The sequence below is a fragment of the Cynara cardunculus genome (assembly GCF_001531365.2).
Source record: "Cynara cardunculus var. scolymus isolate 2C chromosome LG 4, CcrdV1, whole genome shotgun sequence".
Classification (NCBI taxonomy): Eukaryota; Viridiplantae; Streptophyta; class Magnoliopsida; order Asterales; family Asteraceae; genus Cynara; species Cynara cardunculus.
In genome coordinates, this window is record NC_037531.1 from 1,158,662 (window position 1) to 1,179,540 (window position 20,879).

Consider the following 20,879-nt stretch of genomic DNA (forward strand, 5'->3'; position numbering starts at 1 on the left):
ATGAAGATGAATTAGAAAACTGGATGTTCTTTCATTATGGACAACCTGAAGCTTCTTTCAGCGTTCCTCTCAACACTGAAGCCCCAGAAGCTAAAGATGAACCATTAATCATTCTAGTTGCAGCTAGTCACACCAACATGTCTTCTTCAGAGATTGCTGTTGTGCCCATTAGCTGTGTTCCTCCTTTTACTTCAAACACTGACCAATCAGTGAATGAAATGCCTTCAGCAACTGAACCTATTTCAGTCGCTGAATCTGAGGCTTCTTTAGCAATTGTTCCAATCGCTAAAGATACTGCAAATGACACCTCATCCACTGTTCCTGAACTTCTCTACTCATATGATAATCCTTTACCAGCTCAGCGATAGACTAAAGACCATCCAATTCATCAAATTCTTGGTGATCCAGGTGCAGGTATTAAGACACGTTGTGGTCTAGGTAATATTTGTCTCTTTGTCAACTTTCTTTCTTTAGTTGAACCCAAGAAGATCAGTGATGCTATCTCAGACCCTAGTTGGGTCATTGTCATGCAAGAGGAGCTCATTGAGTTTGATAGGAACAAAGTCTGGTACCTTGTCCCTCGTCTATCTGACAAGACAGTGATAGGCACCAAATGGGTCCATCGCAACAAGTTAGATGAAGAAGGTGTGGTAACCTGTAACAAAGCTAGACTTGTTGCTAAGGGTTATAGACAAGAAGAAAAAATCGACTATGACGAAACCTTTCTTACCAGTGGCTAGACTTGAAGCAATTTGACTCTTCCTAGCCTTTGCTGCCTATAGAGACTTCAAAGTCTACCAAATTGATGTAAAGATAGTTTTCCTTAATGGAAAACTTCAAGAGGAAGTTTATGTTGAACAACCTCCAGGGTTTCTTGATCTTAAGTATCCAAACCATGTCTATCATTTGGATAAAGCTCTTTATAGGTTGAAACAGGCTCCCCGTGCCTGGTATGATACCCTCTCCTCATTTCTCATACGAGAAATATGTTTGTGGAAAGATTTACCAGACCTTATTTCTTAGGAAAGTTAAAGGTCATATCATTCTAGTCCAAATTTATGTCGATGATATTGTTTTTGGCTCCACTAGTCCCTCTTTATGTTTTTTATTCGCTGATCGCATGAAGAAAGAATACCAGATGAGTATGATGGGAGAACTAACCTTCTTTTTAGGTCTCCAGATCAAGCAATCAGATAAAGGCATCTTTATCAGTCAAAGTAAGTATGTTCGCGACATGCTAAAAAGTTTGATCTATCAAATAGCTCAGCTATGAAGACTCCAATGGCTCCTCCATTCTCTCTCAACAAGGATCCAAATGGAAAGTCTATAAACGTAACTATTTATAGAGGAATGATCGGATCCCTGATGTATCTCACAGCTAGTCGACCAGATATCATGTATTCTACTTGCTTATGTGCACGATATCAATCTGAACCTAAGGAATCCCATCTGATCGCTGTAAAACGCATTTTCAGATACCTTAAGGGAACTCCTAACTTAGGTCTCTGGTACCCTAAGGGTGCAGGTTTTGACCTAATAGGTTATTCGGATAGTGATTTTACAGGTTGCAAGATCAATATGAAAAGCACCACTGGAGGTTATCAACTTCTAGGTGGAAAGTTGGTGAGTTGGACAAGTAAGAAGCAAAACTCAGTGTCCACATCAACCGCTGAAGCTGAATATGTAGCCACTGTAAGTTGTTGTGCTCAAGTTCTTTGGATGAAAAACCGGCTGAAGAGCTACGATCTTCAGTTCTCAAAGATTCCTATCTATTGTGTTAGCACCAGTGCTATTGCAATTGCAAACAACCCTGTTCTTCACTCCAAGACCAAACATATAGAGATCAGATATCATTTTATAAGAGGTCATGTTATGAATGGTGATATTGAACTTCACTTTGTTCCAACTGATTATCAGCTCGCTGCCCTTTTCACCAAGCTTTTGGATGAGACAAGATATAACATCTTGATTAGCGAACTGGGGATGCCAAACGCTGAAGAATAATTTTCTTCAGCGATACGCATCAATTAGTAAGTGAAATGATTCAGTGCTATATCTCTATCATTGAACTCCTGATTAAATATATCTACTATCTCTAAGGTATGTATACTTGTTCTTTTTCTAAAAACTTAAAACTATCACTGAAGCTTTCTTTCTTTCTTCAGTGGTCAATATGTTTTAAAAGTTTGTTTTAGTGATTCTTTCGTTCGCTGCACATTTTTATGTAAGTATATCTCTTTTAAACTTATCTTTTCTTAAAATCAAAATGATCACTGAATCTTTCTACCCTCAGTGATTCAAATGTTTTTAAATGTCAGTTTCAATGATTCTCTTATCACTGACACTGAAGTTCTTATGAAAATATACTCTTCTAGGTTATTTTCAGTTCCTAAAACAAAACCATCATTGAAGCTTTTCTTTTTCAGTGATCAAAAATGTTTTAAAAGGTTTTTATTCAGTTATTAACCTATCATTGAATGTTACTCTTCAAATTTATTAAAACCTTTTCGTTTTAAAAGAAATAGTTAATGAACCGTATTAATGACGACATTCTCTGTTACCAATACGAAACGCTTTGAGACGCACAAAAAGGTCTGACACACACGCGACCTACTTTATCTTCCATCCAATCATGGATGAGAAGGTGCCATATTAATCATCATGGCCTTTCCTTAACCGTCGTATTTTTCCTCTCTCTTACTTTGCTTCTCTCTCCTTCTACCTATAAATATGGGATCTCTTCCCTCATATTTTCTTTACGCTTACAAAAATCTTTGACGAACCTCTGCCAAAAAGAATTTGCAAGCAAGAACTCTCAAGAACACTCATTTCCTTCAACCTTCTTTAAAGAACTCTAAGGTTGATAACTTTATTTAAATATTGAACTGTTCTCCTTCTTTCTATGAAACAAATGTTTGAGATTTTAAGAACCTTGTTCTCTTAAAACACAAACAGAAAGATTAATAACACATTCTTATTCTTGGTTATAATCTTATTTCAAAATACTATTCTACTTGAAAAACCCTAATATCTCATTTGTGGATTTTTCAAAAGAAGTTTTATTGTTCTAAAACTTAAAAAGATCACAATAAAAGTTGGACTACTAATATAAACTGTTTTTTTTCTTATTTCCTTACCAAAAACAGAAAATGGCTGCCAAGAACATGAACTTCGTTGTGGAAGACGTCTCCTTCAAGGCCAATAACCACATTGCCTTGTTGGACATTCCCACAAACAAGACCATCTACGAAGATGTTGATGCTTTCCTTCGTATGTTCCCACTCGCTTATGCTCTCAACCATGAACCTGTCATGGTTAGGGAGGCCCTTCAGCAGTTCTGGATAACTGCTGAGGTGGTGCAAGAGAAGGACAAGAACGGTCTTCAGGTGGAGAAAATCTCTTTCACCTTCAACAGGATGACTGTCAGCTTTGGCGTGGCCACTCTAAGGCACGTTCTTCGATTCCCCAAGGGTCCCTTTGCCAGCAAACCCTCCACTGCTGAAATCATCGCCTGCCTCGATGACATTGGCTACCAATGGCCAATGAAGAAGGACTCTAGCGAGCCCCTCAAGTCGTTGTCAAAGATCGAGAAGAACAACATGTCAACGGTCTGGCAATACCTCTTCTCCCACTTCATCCAGTCCATGGGTGGAAAGACTGGCGGACAGGATCAAGCCTCCCGGGTTGCTCTCACCATATGTGTTTTAGCGATTCGACGTCGCCTGATCAACTACGTTGTCGTCATCTTTGACGACCTGACGCTGAAGCTGAACAAGCGCAAGAGCGAGAAAGTGGTACCCCACACCAAGTTCCTTTCAATGGTCTTCACCAAGATCTTTGGCGAAAAATACTCAAAGAAAGGTAACCTCCCTGTCTGCAGGCTTGGATCCAGAATTCTGGATCACAAGCTTAGGGATAGAGATGTTGCACTATCTTCAGTGGTGCAATTCTCTTCCTTCCCTCCTTCTCCTCCTCAGGTGGCCAAGACAAGGGAAATTCCCCCCCCCCACAAGTCTAACCCAGCCACCGCCACGACTTATTCCAAATGTCCATCACAACCAACTCTTGGTTCTACTCAGAGAGCCAAGAAGGCCAAAAAGGGGATAACCACATCTCTGGCTATGACCTCTCAACAGGTCTCAGCTATTGAAACAAGCCTTAACCCCAAGGCACTTTCTGTTAGCTTTCCAAGCTTTTCAGTGATCCCTGACATCACTGTCGTATTAGTGGCACCTCTCCCAACCGCCTTAGTGACTCAAATAACTGAAGATGTGAATATCAATGTCGCCACCGCTGAACACCCACAAACTCTCTCAGCTATCTTCTCCTCACCTCCATCATTGGTCTCAACACGTGTCCATGAATCATCAGTGCCAGTCATCCCTGATGATGAGACACTCACTACTGGACCTGAGGTAGCTCATCTTGAGGTTCCTCAGCATACTGGTGCTCATCCTCATGAGTGCACCATGGAGCAAACCAGTGTTAATCCTTCAAATAACGCTGAAGACCCCTCAAGTACTCCACACTCCTACCCTTTCATTTCTTCTAACCCAGAGCTTCTTTTTGCTCACTCTTCTTATTTTTCAAGTACGTTTGAGGCTCAAGCCATGGACGAAGAAGAATACGACATGGCGATGGATGTCAAGCTAATCCTCCCAATCGTCGAGACTATCATAATCAAAATGGACAAAGTCCATAAGGACATGCCTTTAAAGGAAGACATTGATGTGGACCTCTCAGCTGTGAAGGCTGAAGTCCAAGACGTAAAGAGCCAGCTCTCCTCTCTCCAAGAGGCTATGCAAGCAAATGTTGAAGCCATAGTTGCTCTCACAAGCAGGGCTGATGACGCACAAGCTCAATCTCTCCAGCAGGAGGAGCTCTTACAACAAGTCATGGTTGCTCTTCGCCAACCAGCACCAGTGACTCCTCCATTCACCGCTGATGACCACAGTCAGCTTCATGAGATGCGTGAAGTGACGAACATCCTAGCCAGCGCTCTGACACGGCTAGAAGAGATGATGGTCCTTCAAATCTACAACATTGACCAACTCTCTGGCCTATGCTCTCAAGCCATCGCCAGAGAGGGGGAGATAAGGTCCAACACTGCTGGACCATCTGCTGAACCTGTTGCTCCAGCAATCCATGACGCTGAGGCTGAAGCTCCTAGAGCTGAAGCTGAAGCTGAGGTTTTCTACAATATCCCAACCTCCAGTGAAGTTGCTATAGCTGAGGATGTTGATGCCAACCAAGCTGAAGCTCGTGATGATGACCTTCCCATCACCTCTGCACCTGTTGCTGGTGATGTAGAAGATGAAGATGATGACAAGGAAGGTGACTCTCCTGATCTCCCTGACTCTGACAGCGACCTGGATGACGACGATGATGATGACGATGAAGACGACTTCACCATCCAGTACCAGCGTCCTACCACTACCACCAAAGGAGTTGCCCTTAGGGATTCTGCATCCCAGGGTGAGCAAAGGGAAGAAAAGTCAGCACCTGAAAAGAATCAAGGTCGTAACTCGAAAGGAAAAGGCGTCGTTGAAGAAGGGAACATAAAAGTATTATTCCAAACCTCTCAACCCTTATTTGAAGACTCCACTTCTCAGGTAGTCATCACCTCCATATATCAACTTGAGATACCTTCTATTACCTACGGTCAGCTGGAATAGGTCCCTGACAACCCTAACCCCAGCACTCCCACCGACCAGCAGATAACTTAGCTCAGGGAGTCACTCGACTGGACTAGAGTAAAAATCTCTCTTTGTACCTCTAGTAGTGGTAAGTTCGACTTCCTGACAGAAGCTAAAAGACTCGAGGCCTTAAGAGCTGAAGAAGAACTTGCAATCCAAAAGAAACAGACTGAAGACAACCTAAAGCTGGCCAAGTCTCTAGCTGAAAAAGTTCTTCCTAAGAGAAAGTCCAAAAAGAAGGTGACTGCTTTCCAAGCCCAAGCTAAGATCCTATCTCTTGCAGAAGCTGAGCACGAGAAAAACCTGAAGCTGGCTGAGCGGGACAAGAGCTGGAGCGAAGCAAGTATCAACAACAGAATCAGCCCTTACCCAATCAAGAGTGTCAGCATTAGCAGACGATCAAAAGACGGTGGGATGCTGCTCTCCATGCTCATCACCAGGGACAATCTCGAGGCCTGACCGAGTACCCCTCCTATCTTGGCGAATATGGCTACAGCGAATGGCTGGAGATCAGACAAGCCATTCAGTGCTCCAAATCCAGACATAAGACGATTATCGAAGACCTTATCAACAAGTTGATCAAAAAGATGTCAAGATATGTCGCAGTCCCTAAAGTGCCAACGCTGAAGAAAGGTGGAAGAAAGAAAAGACCTTCAAGTCCTAATGATGGACCATCCCTGAGGAACGAACATGAAACAAAGTTCTCCTTAGATGAAGTCCTGAAGGATTCTGAGAGTCTAGACATCTCTATGTTGAATCTTGTTTTGCCAGCAAAGGGTCCTTATGTACCCAACACTGTGCACTTCAAACCTGAGTTAGGACTTATATTCCTTGACTATGACGGTGAAGTAAGATTTTAGAGAATATATGAGTTACATCTATACCCTATGGAACACCTCGTTTATCTCAGGTTCTGGCTAGATGATGACTTAAAAGGTGTATTGGTGGACCGAAAGATAAGAAGGGAGTTTCTACGTCGAAAGGAGCTTGGAGAAAATGTACCAGGTTACATCAAGCTGAGCGACTTAGACTAGTTTATTTCCTTTGTAATATTGTCCATGCACTATAAACTACATCCTATGTCTACTTTCAGTGATTATTCTTATATTTTGTAAGTCTAGACATGTACTGAAACACTTGTAATATTTCCTTTGAATTTAATATAAGTATTTTCTGTGCATCACTGAAAAAGATCCCTGAAAAGAGTAATAGGGACACAAGTCTATGAGTTCCAATGTTACTCTTACATTCACTGACAATCTATAAGTCAGTGAATATGCTTTCAGTTTCAATTTCCCTTCTTGTAATTTTTCTTAGACTTAAACTTAAGAAAATTTTCTAAGTAAAGACTGACTCACTGAAAAAGATCTCAAAACAGTTAAGAGGGACATGTACTTTATATGTAACTTTTTCTTACTGTTATTCGATAAGACAACTTTCTTTATGTTGTCTTGTTATCGTCAAATAGGGGGAAATTGTTGATCCTCTCTCTCAGTGATTTGATGATAATCCCTTTTACCTTGTACGAAGTATTTATGTTTCTGTCTTCCAGTTCCAGCGATCATCACTGAGTCTGTTCAGTGATCGTTGAGAACATGTAATGTAAATCTATTAGCGATAGCGATACTCCAAGAAGACAAAACTCACACCAAAGAACCTTCAGCGAAAGTCGAAAACTGAAACTGAAGATTAGAGACTGGCGAGTATGTGATCTGAAGCAGTATTCAGTGATTACAACCTGGTCTACACATGTATAAAGACTGCCCAAGCCTCAGCGAATGCTGAAAAGACCTTCAGGTTATTCCAGCATTCAGCGATCAAAAGAAGCTTGTTGAGCACGATTGCTTTTGTCTTGTCCTTATACACACAAAGGACAAACCCATRCCCTTTCTAAAGTATAGTACGGTACGGAGCCGATTAGTTGACTCTACTACCCACCGACTTTATGAAATGAAGTCTGCTCATGAATAGGCTTTTGTACTATTCACTGTAGCAAAGGACAAGTCTTTCTCTAAAGGCTTGATACGTGTTCAAACCCTACTAAGTTGCATTAAATGAATGAGTATAAATAGATGTGTTTTATCTCCAGGTAGAGATACTCTAATACTTACTCTTGAACCCTAACTTACGTTCATAAGTAAAAGAACACACATCTAAGAACACAATACGCTTATCTTCAAAAGCAAGTTAGAATCCCTTTTTAGTATTCTAAATAGTTCTTACCCAGAAAGAACTTACTTTCTTCTAAGTCTTTTACAACAAATCATTTCTCTTTGCTAAGAACTAGTGTGTAACTTAGATTGTTTAGATAGGTTATCTTTACCTTATCTTTCCGCATACAATCTTGTAAAATCTGTATTGATCCTTTTTTATCAATATATTTTTAATTTGAAAAGTTTATTGTGTTTGTATTCACCGCCTCTTCTACAAACTGTTATACACATCTTGTAGACCCTAACGGGACCAACAATCTTCTTGTTGTTGGTTGATCCATGTATCCTAGTACTCTTCACTTCAACCTATGAGTTTGATGTATACTCATTTTTAACTTCATCCATCCTTTTTAGTATGTGGAGGAAACAGTAAAGCAGACAAAGTACCACTCACATGGTACCTTTGTACTTGCTTAGGCTGACATGATATACATGTTTTCATACAATTTTTTTTATTAACCTGGATATGCAACCCGCTATGCGAGCTGATTAATCTCAGTGCGACCACCTGCTTTGTAGATAGCCCGGAGTCACCATATTTGAACCTCCATGGCCACAAGGGGATTTTTATTCCTCCTTGGATTTGAACCTGGGACCTCCTAGTACTTTTGACCTTTGGAGCCAAGCTCAAACCAATCAGGCACCACTCTTGTGGTTTTCTTATACTAAGATTAGGAAGCAAGTGAGTTAGAGATCCAAACTAGTAGCAGTATTTGTCAGACTACTACTTAACTTTTTACTTTGTACTGATCTTCTTTCGGCTAGATGACAAACCAATCCGTTTTATTGAAGATCTTGACCTCACTTCAATTAGTCTTCAATTTTGCTGAAGGCATAATGCTCTTTGATCAGTACATATTGTTATAAGACTTTTACAAGTAAAAAATGTTACCTTTGTCTATATCCGATAAGTAAGCTACAAATTGGATTTTATTAGTTATAGACTATTTATGAAGTATGCGTTGGATGTAAACTAAAAGTTGGTGCATACATGAACCTTTCTCCGATGAATGACTAAATCCGATCAAGGGTTTTTGGAAGCTTAGATGAAGGCCAACTACAGAGAGACACATCTGATGAGGTGATATATCTGAGACTAAAAAATAGATGAATTATATCAATTGAGGTTTTTATCTTATGAGTAATATACATCGGGTAAGTACCTTATTAAGCAAAGAAAATAAGAAATTCTTTTATAAGTGTTTGATCAGACGTCTATTAGTATTATATACAAATCTGATGGTTGAGACTAATAATCTACCTCTATTATTATAATACAAATAGACAACACATTTGTGAACACTTAGAAAAAAAGATGTCACCAAAACTTATAAGTTAAAAAGTAAATGCGAACTCATAAATAATATAGTGATCCATTTTTGGATTCTAATTGCCTTTAATATTTTTTTGGTTCTTTTTTTTGGTCAAACTTTCATCTTTTTATTTTGTTTTCTTCTTTCTTTTTCTTCTCTTTCCTTGATCGGATTACAAGACATAAGAGGAACATACATAAGGACATAATAAATAAACTTTAGCTAGACAAACGATTTGTAAACAATTCATAACATTAAAACAAAGGATTAATAATGAAAGAATTTTACATAAAATAATAGCTAAACTTCGGAGGTTGGAGATGAAGGCGATCAGAGGACTGTTTTCTTCTTGCTTCTTTTCTTTGTCTTTGGTCCTCAAAGACTTCCATACAATTCGTTGGTGTTTTACCTTTGTCTTTTGAGTGATAGATTTGTTGTTGCTCACCCTTAGTGGTTGACTGGTTCTATGGAATTTACTTCCCCTCAACATTTGAATGAATAGCAATCTTTATGTGTTGTTGGTTACATATAGATGTTTTCTAGATCATAACTATCCGGTGCACAAAATAGAAAAAGGCAAAAATGACAAATAGAAATTGTTCAATGTATGAAAGGATCTATGAATTAATTTCTTGTTAGACCATCAAATGTTTCTGAAAATCCGGTTGAAAATCTTGTTTGTGACGATGAAAATATTAATAATGTTTGTGATAATGAAAACATATGTGATGGTGAGCTTTCAAGTTTTGAATTTGTTGTAAGTTTGGTTATTTGACATATAATTAATTTTGTTAGTAAGAAATTACAGTCTAAAGATATGTTTCTTGATATTGCAATACAAAATCTCAAGGGATTAGTTGACTATTTTAAAAAATTACAGGAAAAATGGGTTTACATGTGTTATTAGTAAAGTTAAAGAAAACGCAAATAATAATAGAGTTGAGCCTAAGTTTGCTTTAAAGCGTTCTTTTTCAAGAAAAAAACAATTTGATAAAATTTAAAATACCAGAGAATAACAATCCGCTCAAAAGATATTTAGAACTGATTATTTTCTTATTTTAGTTGATATGACTCTTTTGCAATTACAAACTAGATTTGAACAAATGCAAGAATTTGAATCTATTTTTGGCTTCTTGTTTGACGAACGAAAGTTACTTACTCTAGTTTATGATGAGTTGGAAAAATGTTGTTTGAATCTTGAACTTGTTTTAACAAATGGTGATAATTCTAATATCGATTGAAAATATTTGTTTATGGAGTTATAAGTTTTGCAGAGAATGTTACCAGAAGAGACATCTAAAAGTGGAAATCCTTGGACATCCATACAAATTATGGAGTTCGCAAAGAACATGGACATGTTTCTACATGTCTTGCTTGCTTATAGGATTTTGTTGACTATACCAATCATCGTAGCATTTGCAGAAATAAGCTTTTCAAATTTAAAGTTGTTGAAGTCATATTTGTAGTCTATTATAAGTCAAGAAAGATTGAAGAGTTGGCAATTTTGAGTATAGATTGTAAGTTTTTAGCTAATATTAACTATGATAAGTGATTGATATTTTTGTTTCAAAAACACAAAAAGACATCATTTTACGTGATGTATTTTATATTTTGTTATATAGGGTTTTGGTTTATGTACCCCCTCCCCTCTTCCCATGGTTGTATCATTATATTTAATAAAAATCGGCATAGGAATGAGCGGCCTAGATTGATTAGGTTCCAAACTCTTTAAAATTGTTTATTTTGGTTTTTATATACACATATTACTGGTATTTTTTTAGCTTTTCGTCATGAACATCCCAAATCTGAGGACCGTCCTTTTGTCTTCTGTTACATCATATTCAATTTAATCATATATGCATAACAAACGTTATTTAATAAATAAATAAAACCATGTATTACTTAGTAACTTACCAAATAATATATAAAACAATTCCAAATAATAATAATAAAAGTAGTATTTAAAAGAAAAGAGTAAATGAAACGTTTGGCACATCGGGTGCTAAAACAGATGGAGTCAAAACTCAATAAATCACACATTTCCCTGCCGCGACCTCCGCACGGACCCCACCCCCTACCCTACTCATTAGATCTAACCAAACCCCTATACAAACACCCCACCCCACCCCCCTTCCCCACCCACCCCCCAAACATCAAACAGATCCCTAAAGATAACCTTCCATTTTCACCACCACCACCACTGTGTAAAATGTCACACAACTCTAGTCACCGGCGAAACTTTCCGGTTCCTAACCCTGAAATACCCATAGATCCCCATCATCGCAAACCCACAGATCCTTCCATCACCACCGTCCAAAACATATCCAATCACTTCTCAAGATTGTACTTGAATCATAAAGCTCGTTCTTCCTTAACTCAACCTATTTCCGACAGCAGCTCCACCACCGCCTCTTTGACCAAATCACAGAGTCAAAGAACCAGAGTTGCCCAAAAAAGAGGGAAACCCCATTATTATTACACCAATAAACCAGTGAAGGAACATCCCCAAACCCTTGATGAAGAACCAGAAGACAACATCAAAAGAGCCATTGTTGTTAGCAGCAGCAAAATACCCACCAAGAAAGAAGAAGAAGAAGAAGAAGATGTTAAAGGGTATGTGAATTTGATACAGAAAAGTGGGGATGATGATGATGTGAAAAAATTACAACTTCTTTATGATGTTAAAAAACAGCAATCTTTAGGAATGGTGAGGGGCAGGAGGAGGTCATTTGGAGGAAGCTCACAAGCTGAGTTGGCTGATTTCTTTGCTTGTAATGGTGTCAAAGTGGTTTCTGCTGATATGCCTCCTTATATGCAAATTCATGTTGTTGATGTAACAAGAAAAACTTATGATAGCTTGGAGAAGTTCACTGCCAAAACCCTTGCTTTGACTCTAAAAAAGGTACACCATTTTTCTTTAATATTTCTCTACCTTTTTTCATTCATTCATTCATTCATTCATATGTGATTAAAAAGCTTTCATTTATGGTGATTTGGGCCTAGGGTCTCGAATCTTGATTGACTTCCATTTATTTCTTTAGGAATCAATGTGGTTCAGTCTGGTAACTAAATGTTGGTTTAAGAAGTGTTAGGTCAAAGTGGTTTAATATGTTTCAAGAAATCTTGATGTTTGATGTAATAAGAACTGACAAGTGACAACATAGGTCAATGATGGATATAGTATATGACATTACATCTTTCATGGTGAAAGTTGTTGTATTTAGGGGTTAGATTTGCATTATAAATCACTAACATTAATGGGAAAAAGGATGCTGAACCTAGTTACCTATTGTCGGTAGGTGTATCGCATAGCGATTAAGACCAAGACGGTCGTGCTTGTCTAGGTTACGGAAGGAAAATACACATGGATTCAACAGAAATGATCTAATAAAACGTTTTTAAACGAAAATGACCTAAAATGATATATTGTTGCAGGAGTTTGATGGGGTATATGGACCAGCATGGCATTGTATTGTAGGATCAAGTTTTGGATCATTTGTGACACATTCGGTGGGTGGATTTATGTATTTCTCCATGGATCAGAAGCTATATGTTCTCCTGTTCAAGACTGCTGTTCAAAGAGCACATTGATGATATAGAAGAGAAATAGTGTAACCAGTTGTACCTCATGCATCAATAGTTGTATTCCAATGCCTGAAACAGTGGCTCCTACAAGTAAATGGAACATAGTTTCTTTCAAATTCATAATCAGTATTCAGGCCCATAATTTCAAGATCAAACTTGGTAATTTTAAACTCAAAATCAACATACACTTCACCCAGAAACCAACTTTTTTTGAACTTATATAATATTTTATATAATGTAAATGCAATAAATAAACTCAAAACGCCCTCTTCACATTCGGTGAGATTTTATGATAATCTGAAAGCAAGTTATAGGCTACGTTTGACAGACTAGCTCGTATTTAGCTTATAAACTAGTTGTTGATTAATAAGTTAACCTAAGAAATTATTCATAATTGGTAAACACTAATTGATAAGATAAATTACAATCTAAAATGACAAAAAAAAAAGGGGACATGTTAAAAGTTAATTTGGAAAATATAAAAAGCATTATTGGGGAAATTTTTTGGACTAAAGCCACCGGAGTTTATTGATATGCTACTTGAAATAGTATTTTAAAAAGTTAAAGATTATGACTAACCAAACGAAATTTTTTTACAAAAGCAAAAAAAATAAGCTATGGTTGACAAACATGACTTTAATCCAAAAGTGGTGCATGCCCATTCCATAACAATGTAACGAAGAGCATGTTCATCTACAAATTGCAGAAACAACATCAAGAATTAAGCCAATGGCAGAAGCAAAATATGCTTAAAAAGATGCCTTCTCTTACAAATCCCTGGTTTTAAGCAAATCTTCCTTCAATGATGATGGAAAAACCACATATTTCTATAAGAATTCCAGCAAGATTACGGACAAATCTGTTGGGCAACAGGGCTTATAGGGATGAAACCAGAAGGAGATACAAGCGCATCTATAAAAATGTCGCTTGGAGTCACTGGGATCATGCCTTCTTCTAGTATTTGCGCTGAATATGATAATGCAACTGCACAAAACAAAACCAAGATTTTATTAGAGTATCAAAGCTTTAGCATCAGATCTTGGTATCAAAGAAAAGAACTTACTCAGAAGTGGCTGCTTCCAGTTTCTTAGTCTTGCAAGTTCTTGGTACTTTGAGAGGAAGGTGTCATAGTAACTGCTTGGCAGGAGAAAAAAATATGAGAAAATAAAGAAAAAGTGATTAAAAATGGACAGAAGTAGTAAATCAGTTGTGGTTCATCCATGCATACAATGGGCAACACCTATGTCTCAAGATATATAAGGTTATGAAATTGCATTGATAGCCTCTACTTGTGACCTAGCCCGTTAGAGAACCAGATTTTCCAAATAAAAAGGGCACTTGAGCGTTTCGAGTCCAAATCATTCAAGCGGATTTGAACCTATACCTAAAAGCATGAAATTTGGGAAAGAAATAAATTATCTTATCCATAAAGCATAAGTTCATCTTGCTCTTATTTACACATAGTGTATGTCACCCGGTATATCCCACTCAACAAAAGGGTTTGAGGGGTGGGAGTGGTATAAGCAGACGGCAGACCTTACCTCTATCCTGCTTAGCATGTACATATTAGTTCAAATTGTTTGGGAACACAATTTGTCAAGACATTTTTCTGTCGTTGGCACAAGATATTTTCATCTCTTGATCTTTTTCAAAGACCAGAATCATCACCCATTCCCTGTTGTACCTCCCAATTCATGGTTAACAATACCGATTATCCCCACCACGCACACACCCTCAAAGAACTGAGTTCTTGAAGTACATGGGTATTTTGGCCCTTTCCACCATCTTCATCCACACCCTTTTATTTTCTTAGTGTTGAGATATATTTAACATAAAGACTGAATCTAATCAATGAAGCACGAACATGTTTATGAATCTTGATTTATAAAAGATCAACTATCTTCATTCAATCATTGAAAACCCTCCTAATCTCTCAAGTTAAACTTAAAGAAACCATAGGTATCAAGTGTTCTCCACTAAGAATATTAGAATATCATTGCTGGACCAAAAAGAAGATGAAGCAAGAAGCAAAACATACCCTCCACCACGGCCCATTCGCCTTCCAGTTTTATCAAATGCAAGCCCTTCAAAGAAAATCATCAGAAAAAACTTTGGACTATGAATCACATAATCGTAGTTGAGAGAAATTACCGGGTAACAGAAGCAGGTCAACGGGTTCATTTGCCAGCATAACTGCAATAGGTTAAACCCTTTAGACTTTATAAACATTAGACTCTCCTTCTCTCTTTCAAAAAGCAACAAAAAGGTTTCAGTACCCATAGTTCCATTACCATACCACCATAAGAGTTAACAAGGTATGAAAAGCTTCAAAGATGTTAAAACTGGTTTTTCAGTGGGAAAGATTGATGACCACATTTAATGATTTAACTATATCAAATGTATCAGAATAGGAACTATTTTGAAGATGCAAAACCAAAATTAATCTTCCAAAAGAAGAAATACCAAAACTTCTATATCCAACAAGAAATACTAACCATCTTCACGATCATTCCCATTAGCATCGACTGGAGCTGGCTCTAAGATGTTCATGGAATTTGCAATTAAATCATCCATACTAGATATGTTTAGCATTCGCATGTGGCTATTCTTGTCCTCCACCCGTGGAACATAAAGCTTCTTTGTGGTCTGTGTTTCGCCATCTTCATCAACAATGGACGGTAAGATATCCAGTTCATATAACCAATAGAATTTAGTGGTCACAAAATAGAAAGGTTAAGTTCTAATAGGTTATTCTTCGTGTGTTTTTTCTTTATTTTACTGAAACACTTGCGTCTCTGAAGAGACTAAACTTAATCCAATGATTGAAACTTCCCCTTGAATGGACCACAATTAACAATGAAAGTTTGAAAATTGCTCACCCAATAAGTGAGTAATGAATGCTCAGAGTTCGATTCCAGACATACACACAATTGTAGCCACTGAGTTTATCAGGGCTGATTTTATCACAGTCATAATTTGCAAGGATTAGTCCGGGCATAGCTCGGACCCTTCCAAAAAAAAGTGAAAAAGAAACTACCACCATTTGTAAAAAATCATATGGTTTTAGTTTCAAGATACGACACTTGTAGTAGTACCCAAAGCTATTTCTTGTGTTTGCTTTGAAGGAAAGTTTGGATTTTAGAAATCCCTTGAAGATTTTAAATCCAAATCCCATGGATTTCAATTGTTTCCACAGAATCTTAACCCATCTATTTCATCAAATCTGCCTTAATCTCTCCAACGCCTCCACATCTTACAAAACAAACAAATTATTTAAAAAACAAACAAATATTTAAAAAAAAAAATTCCATTCCAAATCCTATAAACCAACATCCAAATCCTTAAAAGAACATACCATCAAACCAAATGGGCCCTAAGAAAATTGCTATTTCCACTCAGGAATTTAAAAACATGAAAAGAATATAATCCTGACCCATTTCTGTGGATACCGAAAACGAATTATGTAGCGAAACTCTTATAGAAAACACACCTTTAATTGCATTCTGTAAGACATCTTGTAACACCTTTGATGTATCAACTTCTCTCAATGCACTACAGCTTATGTAAGCACATAATCTCTTACACGACTTGAACCATGGAGCTTCCAATATCAAATTCTGGATTGCATCATCTGGAAAGAAACGAAGTACTATAATCTTACAAATATAAGAGACATTTTGACTTTTGAGTTCAAACCTATTACTTTTCTAATTGGAAATTGATATGGAATAAGTTTAACATCAATGTTTTTGGGTTTGTATTACTTGATACAAGTTTCATGTCTTGATCACCATTTTTCTCAAAAACTAAAGATTCTGTATTGATGTGAAGAATGAAAATTGGTATTCTGACTTCAAATTCAAACAGTTAGCAGCAAAATTCAAATGTCACAACCAGCTTTTGTTAGATCGCTTCATAGACTAAGAGGCCGTTTACTAAACGCTTACCGGGTAAGTACTTACCGGGTAATTTTCCTAATCAGATGAACATGGCAAGGGCCAAGAATCTTACCCGGTAAAGGCGACGATAAGGATGGAGAGTCTTGCCCGGTAAGTGAGGGTGACGACTCTTACCCAGTAAGCGCTTGCATGGTAAATTTTTGCATAGGATACGATTTGATGTACTACAATCTTACCCAATAAAATAAATTATAACAGTGACTCCTAATAATGTTAAAGCAGCATTTAGCTAAACCGCCCCTAAATCCCATCAAATTTATATTAGTCTATCTACCCGTGTAAACAATCGATAATTTACAAAGAACAAAACTCGATCACATTCGAAATGCCAAATTTCTGGACAGAGTTCCTCTTGATCAGAATTTATCATCAAAATGAAGATAACCTAGCTAAATAGATAAGAACAAATCTCAACTAAATGATTGGCCATCATATTCAAATACATCACTTCAACACATACAAACTCAAACCAACAAAGATACCTTCGTGAGATCTAAGGGCAGGATCCATCGACCTGAGATCTTTCTTAATTTTCGATCGGAGAAGCCGTTTCTGTGTGAAAATAGCTTCGAGGTGATGATCCTGGGTAGTCATGTTGGCCGTCGCGGCTGAGCGAGGAGGAGCGTAGGAGGAAGGACGTAGTTGTGGGCTCAGGATAACAGAGCGGATGCAGGAGAAAGCGCGAGGGAATGCGGGTGTTGCTATTGTGCACTGGTGGGTCATGATCACTGCAACCAACTCCCGAGCTCTTTGTACGACCAAACCATGTGACCACACTTTTCTGAGCATTTTTTTTATTACGTTACTTTTTGGATCTCCGAGCCCTCTGTTTTTATACGTAATTAAAATAAATTTCATAATTTAAATAAAATATTTTATTATCATACTTGAATTAATATTTCATAAAATCATATTGTGATATTTCATGTCACATCGTTCTACAATTAATGTATGATCGGTCTACAAGTAAAACATCATGCATTGATCGTGTTCGTGTACTCGGGCTTTTGGGGGCTCGGAATCTTTCGAAGATGTTCGGCGATCTCTGACACGACTTTTGTTCCTTCGTCGCCCTTTTCAAGCGTCATCGCTGCGTGCTTCAAGAATCCGCTCTCCGCTTCCATGGCCGTCAACTTCTCCATTAACAGAGACACATCTTTCAAGAGCTTTACGTTACTTCCTTTGCCTGTAAATCAACGTTATTTATTGTGTTTAAGTAACTCAATAACGAAAAGTATCAAAAAGTTTTTTTATAACCGTATACGCTTAGACCAGCTCAACATGCATCGACTGATCTCATGGGACAATAACCGTAAGAGACTCAAAACAGTTAGGTAGAGACAATTAGGAGCAAACCAATTTCTTACAGATTAAGCTTAGGCTTTTTCAAGTCCGACAATCCACACCCAAATTTGGTCGGGCTTTGGGTGTTAAAATAGGCCCTATATGGTTTTCATGGAGTATTTTTCAGTCAAGACTTTAAGCGGGCTTTGGAAAGAAAGTTGGCCTAATCGAGTTTTTGAGGTCTGGGTTCGGGTTTCTACGCCTAAGCTTTTCAGACCAGATTTAGGCTTTTTTGTGCATCTTTAGTTCGTTATTTAAAAGCTACAACACACCCGAAATTGAGTGTTTACCCGTATGTTTATGGTGGCGATCCTCATGTGAAGACGAACGAGCATGATAATTTTCGAAATCCTTCAACATTCCGAAAAGCCGAGTTCTTTCATTTTCAAAGTTTACCGACGCTTCCTCGTGGTTCCCCTTTCGATTTCCGCCATCCTCCACGAGGCTCCCACTCTCGGATTTCTCTCCGTAAGATTGAGATTGCAACTCCTCGTAATATTCCTCGGCATCAAAATCATAGTCATCGCTACCGAATTTCTTAAGTTCTCCGTATCGCACTCGATACATCTCGAGTTCGTCTTCCAAAACCTTCACATCTTCCTCTTTTTTGAAAAACAAATCTCTAAGGATTTGAATGGCTTCTTCATCATACTCAGCTTGTTCATCCATCATCCTCTGGTACTGCAATGCCTCCATATGAACACCTGCCTTCTCCGCCTGCAATCGTGTGATCATCGCCATCGCGTTGTTGGCGGCAACCGCAGCGGCACTGCGTTCTTCATCGAGTTCCATAAACAATGTAACGAGGGTTTTCCGGTTGTCACTGATCTGTTTCTTTAGTTGTTGAACAAGGGTTTGGCCGTCGTTCGATGGTGGTTCTTCCACGGTGTCGGAAAATACATCAGGTTTATCAATCGGGGCTTTCTTGGGAGGCTTACTAGCAGCCCATCTAGGACTGCCGGTAATTGATTCTGTTAACGGTATCCCGAAGAACTTGTTTCCTTTGATATAACCAGGGGTTTTGCCAGAATCTTCGTTTGTGTCTTCGGTATCTAGTCCAGATTTCGTGTCCTTCATCTCTGCGTCAAGATCATTCGCAAATTACATTAAACGAATCGATTAACAGAAAAGAGCAGTGAGTTTTTTACGTAAACTTACGTTTGGCGTTTACGTTCATTCCATAATCATCTTCGGGCATATCTGGCTCGTTATCAGATACAAACTTGAGCTCGCTATACCGAGGGTGAGATAGTTCCGAATTCCTACCTTCCTCGATTCTCCATGATCTAGGAGAAGCCATCGGTGGTAGTGAAGAAAACATTCTAGGAGACGAATTCGGAAATAAAGACGACGCTCTAGGGGATGAATTCGGAAACAAAGACGATGCTCGAGGAGATGAATTCGGAAATAGAGACGACGCTCGAGGAGACGAATTCGGAAATAATGACGATGCTCTAGGAGACGAATTCGGAAACAAGGACGATGCTCTAGGAGACAAATTCGGAAATAAAGACGACGCTCTAGGAGACGAATTTGGGAATAACGAAGATGAAAACGCTCTAGGAGAAGAATTCGGGAACAAAGAAGACGCTTTAGGGGACAAATTTGGAAACAGTGAAGAGGAAAACGCTCTAGGAGAAGAATTCGGAAACAAAGAAGATGATGTTCTAGGAGAATTAGACGATAACAGTGAAGGAGCACGAAAGTTCGATAAACATCTAGAAACTTCTTTAGAAGCCTCTTTAGTAACTTGTTTCGGCTTCAAACACTCGCCACAACACGAACATCTGTTCTCATCTCCGACCTCGTTTTTACTAGAATCCTTAACCTTTTTCTCCGCTAATTCCACCTCCGCCTTCTTCTGATCATCCTCCGCCTTACCCTCATTTTTGTCCATTTGCTTGTTAGGATCAGAATCCGAATCTTTATCTGTTGCAAACGAAAGAAGACACCCATCACACATGTTTCGGATATCAGATAATTTCCTATGAACATGACAGTACGCCAACGACGATATATCTTTCTTGTGAGACTCGCATATGGATTCGTTGTAATACAAATTCGGGTTTTTCTCGCCAAGCGCGTGATCCACTCGAGTGCAAAGAACGCAGGGCGGATCTAATTCAAAAATATCAGCGAATTTGTTGGCGATAGACGAAAGGAAGCCATCGAGATAAAGGGAGATTATGAGCATCCATTCAAGAACAGCCCAGACCAAGAAATGCGGGAATTCGCCCAATTCTTCTTCGATGAACATGCGGAAAGTTCGTTTCGGAGTCGTCATTGTGGGGAAACGAAACAAAAACCGGATCGGGATGGAATGGAGGAAAAGGGAATACAGATCATGAGTTATGCTCGAGAAGAGAGTAGCAAAAACTTAAAAAGTCATAGTTGGTTATGAAAGAGGAAAGCGATGAGCAAAGTAATCAAAGATGATGATCCGCTTTTTTCTATCTCGAAGAGATGTCTGTAAATGTAATTTGTATGTGCTAAAGAGACTTCTGGTGTGTGTTTCTGATGTCCTTAACTAACTTTTGGTTTTATAAAACTACAAGTGTTCTCTCACTATCACTATCACCTGAATTTAAGGTAAATCATGCATTTTTATTTTATGTTTCATTTTTTTTTTCAATTTATTCACAACAAAAATCATGTATCATATCATAAGAAGTCTTCAATTTATCATCACGGGAAAAGTCAGATCATGATTACAATATATTATCACATCATTATCGACAACAGACGCATAACATAAAAAATCCCTTATGA

General features: G+C 38.1%; 3 protein-coding genes across 5 annotated transcripts; 1 reads left to right on the top strand and 2 right to left on the bottom strand.

Moving 5' to 3' along the window:
• Positions 1 to 11,359: 11,359 nt before the first annotated feature.
• On the top strand, positions 11,360 to 12,923 carry LOC112511649 (dynein light chain, cytoplasmic-like). 2 transcript variants are annotated; one of them, XM_025117350.1, is made up of 3 exons: positions 11,360 to 11,835; positions 11,915 to 12,124; positions 12,658 to 12,923. In XM_025117350.1, the coding sequence occupies exons 2-3, from the start codon at positions 11,927 to 11,929 to the stop codon at positions 12,811 to 12,813; spliced, it is 354 nt and encodes a 117-aa protein (XP_024973118.1). In that variant the 5' UTR covers positions 11,360 to 11,835; positions 11,915 to 11,926; the 3' UTR covers positions 12,814 to 12,923. The 2 variants fall into 2 exon arrangements, with proteins under 2 accessions (XP_024973118.1, XP_024973117.1); XM_025117349.1 differs by having other exon boundaries at positions 11,366 to 12,124.
• A 492-nt stretch (positions 12,924 to 13,415) lies between these two features.
• LOC112511218 (5-formyltetrahydrofolate cyclo-ligase, mitochondrial) lies at positions 13,416 to 17,556 on the bottom strand. 2 transcript variants are annotated; one of them, XM_025116743.1, is made up of 7 exons: positions 17,249 to 17,556; positions 16,298 to 16,438; positions 15,303 to 15,467; positions 14,959 to 15,000; positions 14,846 to 14,891; positions 13,871 to 13,941; positions 13,416 to 13,791 (listed from the first exon to the last, which is right to left on the bottom strand). In XM_025116743.1, the coding sequence occupies exons 1-7, from the start codon at positions 17,553 to 17,555 to the stop codon at positions 13,655 to 13,657; spliced, it is 909 nt and encodes a 302-aa protein (XP_024972511.1). In that variant the 5' UTR covers position 17,556; the 3' UTR covers positions 13,416 to 13,654. The 2 variants fall into 2 exon arrangements, with proteins under 2 accessions (XP_024972511.1, XP_024972512.1); XM_025116744.1 differs by lacking the exon at positions 14,959 to 15,000.
• Positions 17,557 to 17,703: 147 nt separating this feature from the next.
• Positions 17,704 to 20,713, bottom strand: LOC112511790 (probable myosin-binding protein 6). The gene is made up of 4 exons (XM_025117554.1): positions 19,827 to 20,713; positions 19,269 to 19,595; positions 18,401 to 19,153; positions 17,704 to 17,952 (listed from the first exon to the last, which is right to left on the bottom strand). Exons 1-4 carry the CDS (start codon positions 20,392 to 20,394, stop codon positions 17,741 to 17,743), a joined length of 1,860 nt encoding a protein of 619 aa, XP_024973322.1. The 5' UTR covers positions 20,395 to 20,713; the 3' UTR covers positions 17,704 to 17,740.
• Positions 20,714 to 20,879: the final 166 nt, after the last annotated feature.

Bases quoted from the DNA above. Each gene is read 5' to 3' on its own strand.
- LOC112511790 (XM_025117554.1), bottom strand. From the start codon at position 20,394: ATGACGACTCCGAAACGAACTTTCCGCATGTTCATCGAAGAAGAATTG. The intron at 19,154-19,268 runs GTAAGTTTACGT...TAGATACCGAAG, and splicing joins AATGAACGTAAACGCCAAAC to ACACAAACGAAGATTCTGGC. The intron at 17,953-18,400 runs GTAAACACTCAA...GTTGATTTACAG, and splicing joins TCGCCACCATAAACATACGG to GCAAAGGAAGTAACGTAAAG.
- LOC112511649 (XM_025117349.1), top strand. From the start codon at position 11,432: ATGTCACACAACTCTAGTCACCGGCGAAACTTTCCGGTTCCTAACCCT. The intron at 12,125-12,657 runs GTACACCATTTT...ATATTGTTGCAG, and splicing joins TTGCTTTGACTCTAAAAAAG to GAGTTTGATGGGGTATATGG.
- LOC112511218 (XM_025116743.1), bottom strand. From the start codon at position 17,555: ATGCTCAGAAAAGTGTGGTCACATGGTTTGGTCGTACAAAGAGCTCGG. The intron at 16,439-17,248 runs GTATCTTTGTTG...GTTTCTTTCCAG, and splicing joins TGCCCTTAGATCTCACGAAG to ATGATGCAATCCAGAATTTG. The intron at 15,468-16,297 runs GTGTGTTTTCTA...TTGTTGATGAAG, and splicing joins CTTACAGAATGCAATTAAAG to ATGGCGAAACACAGACCACA.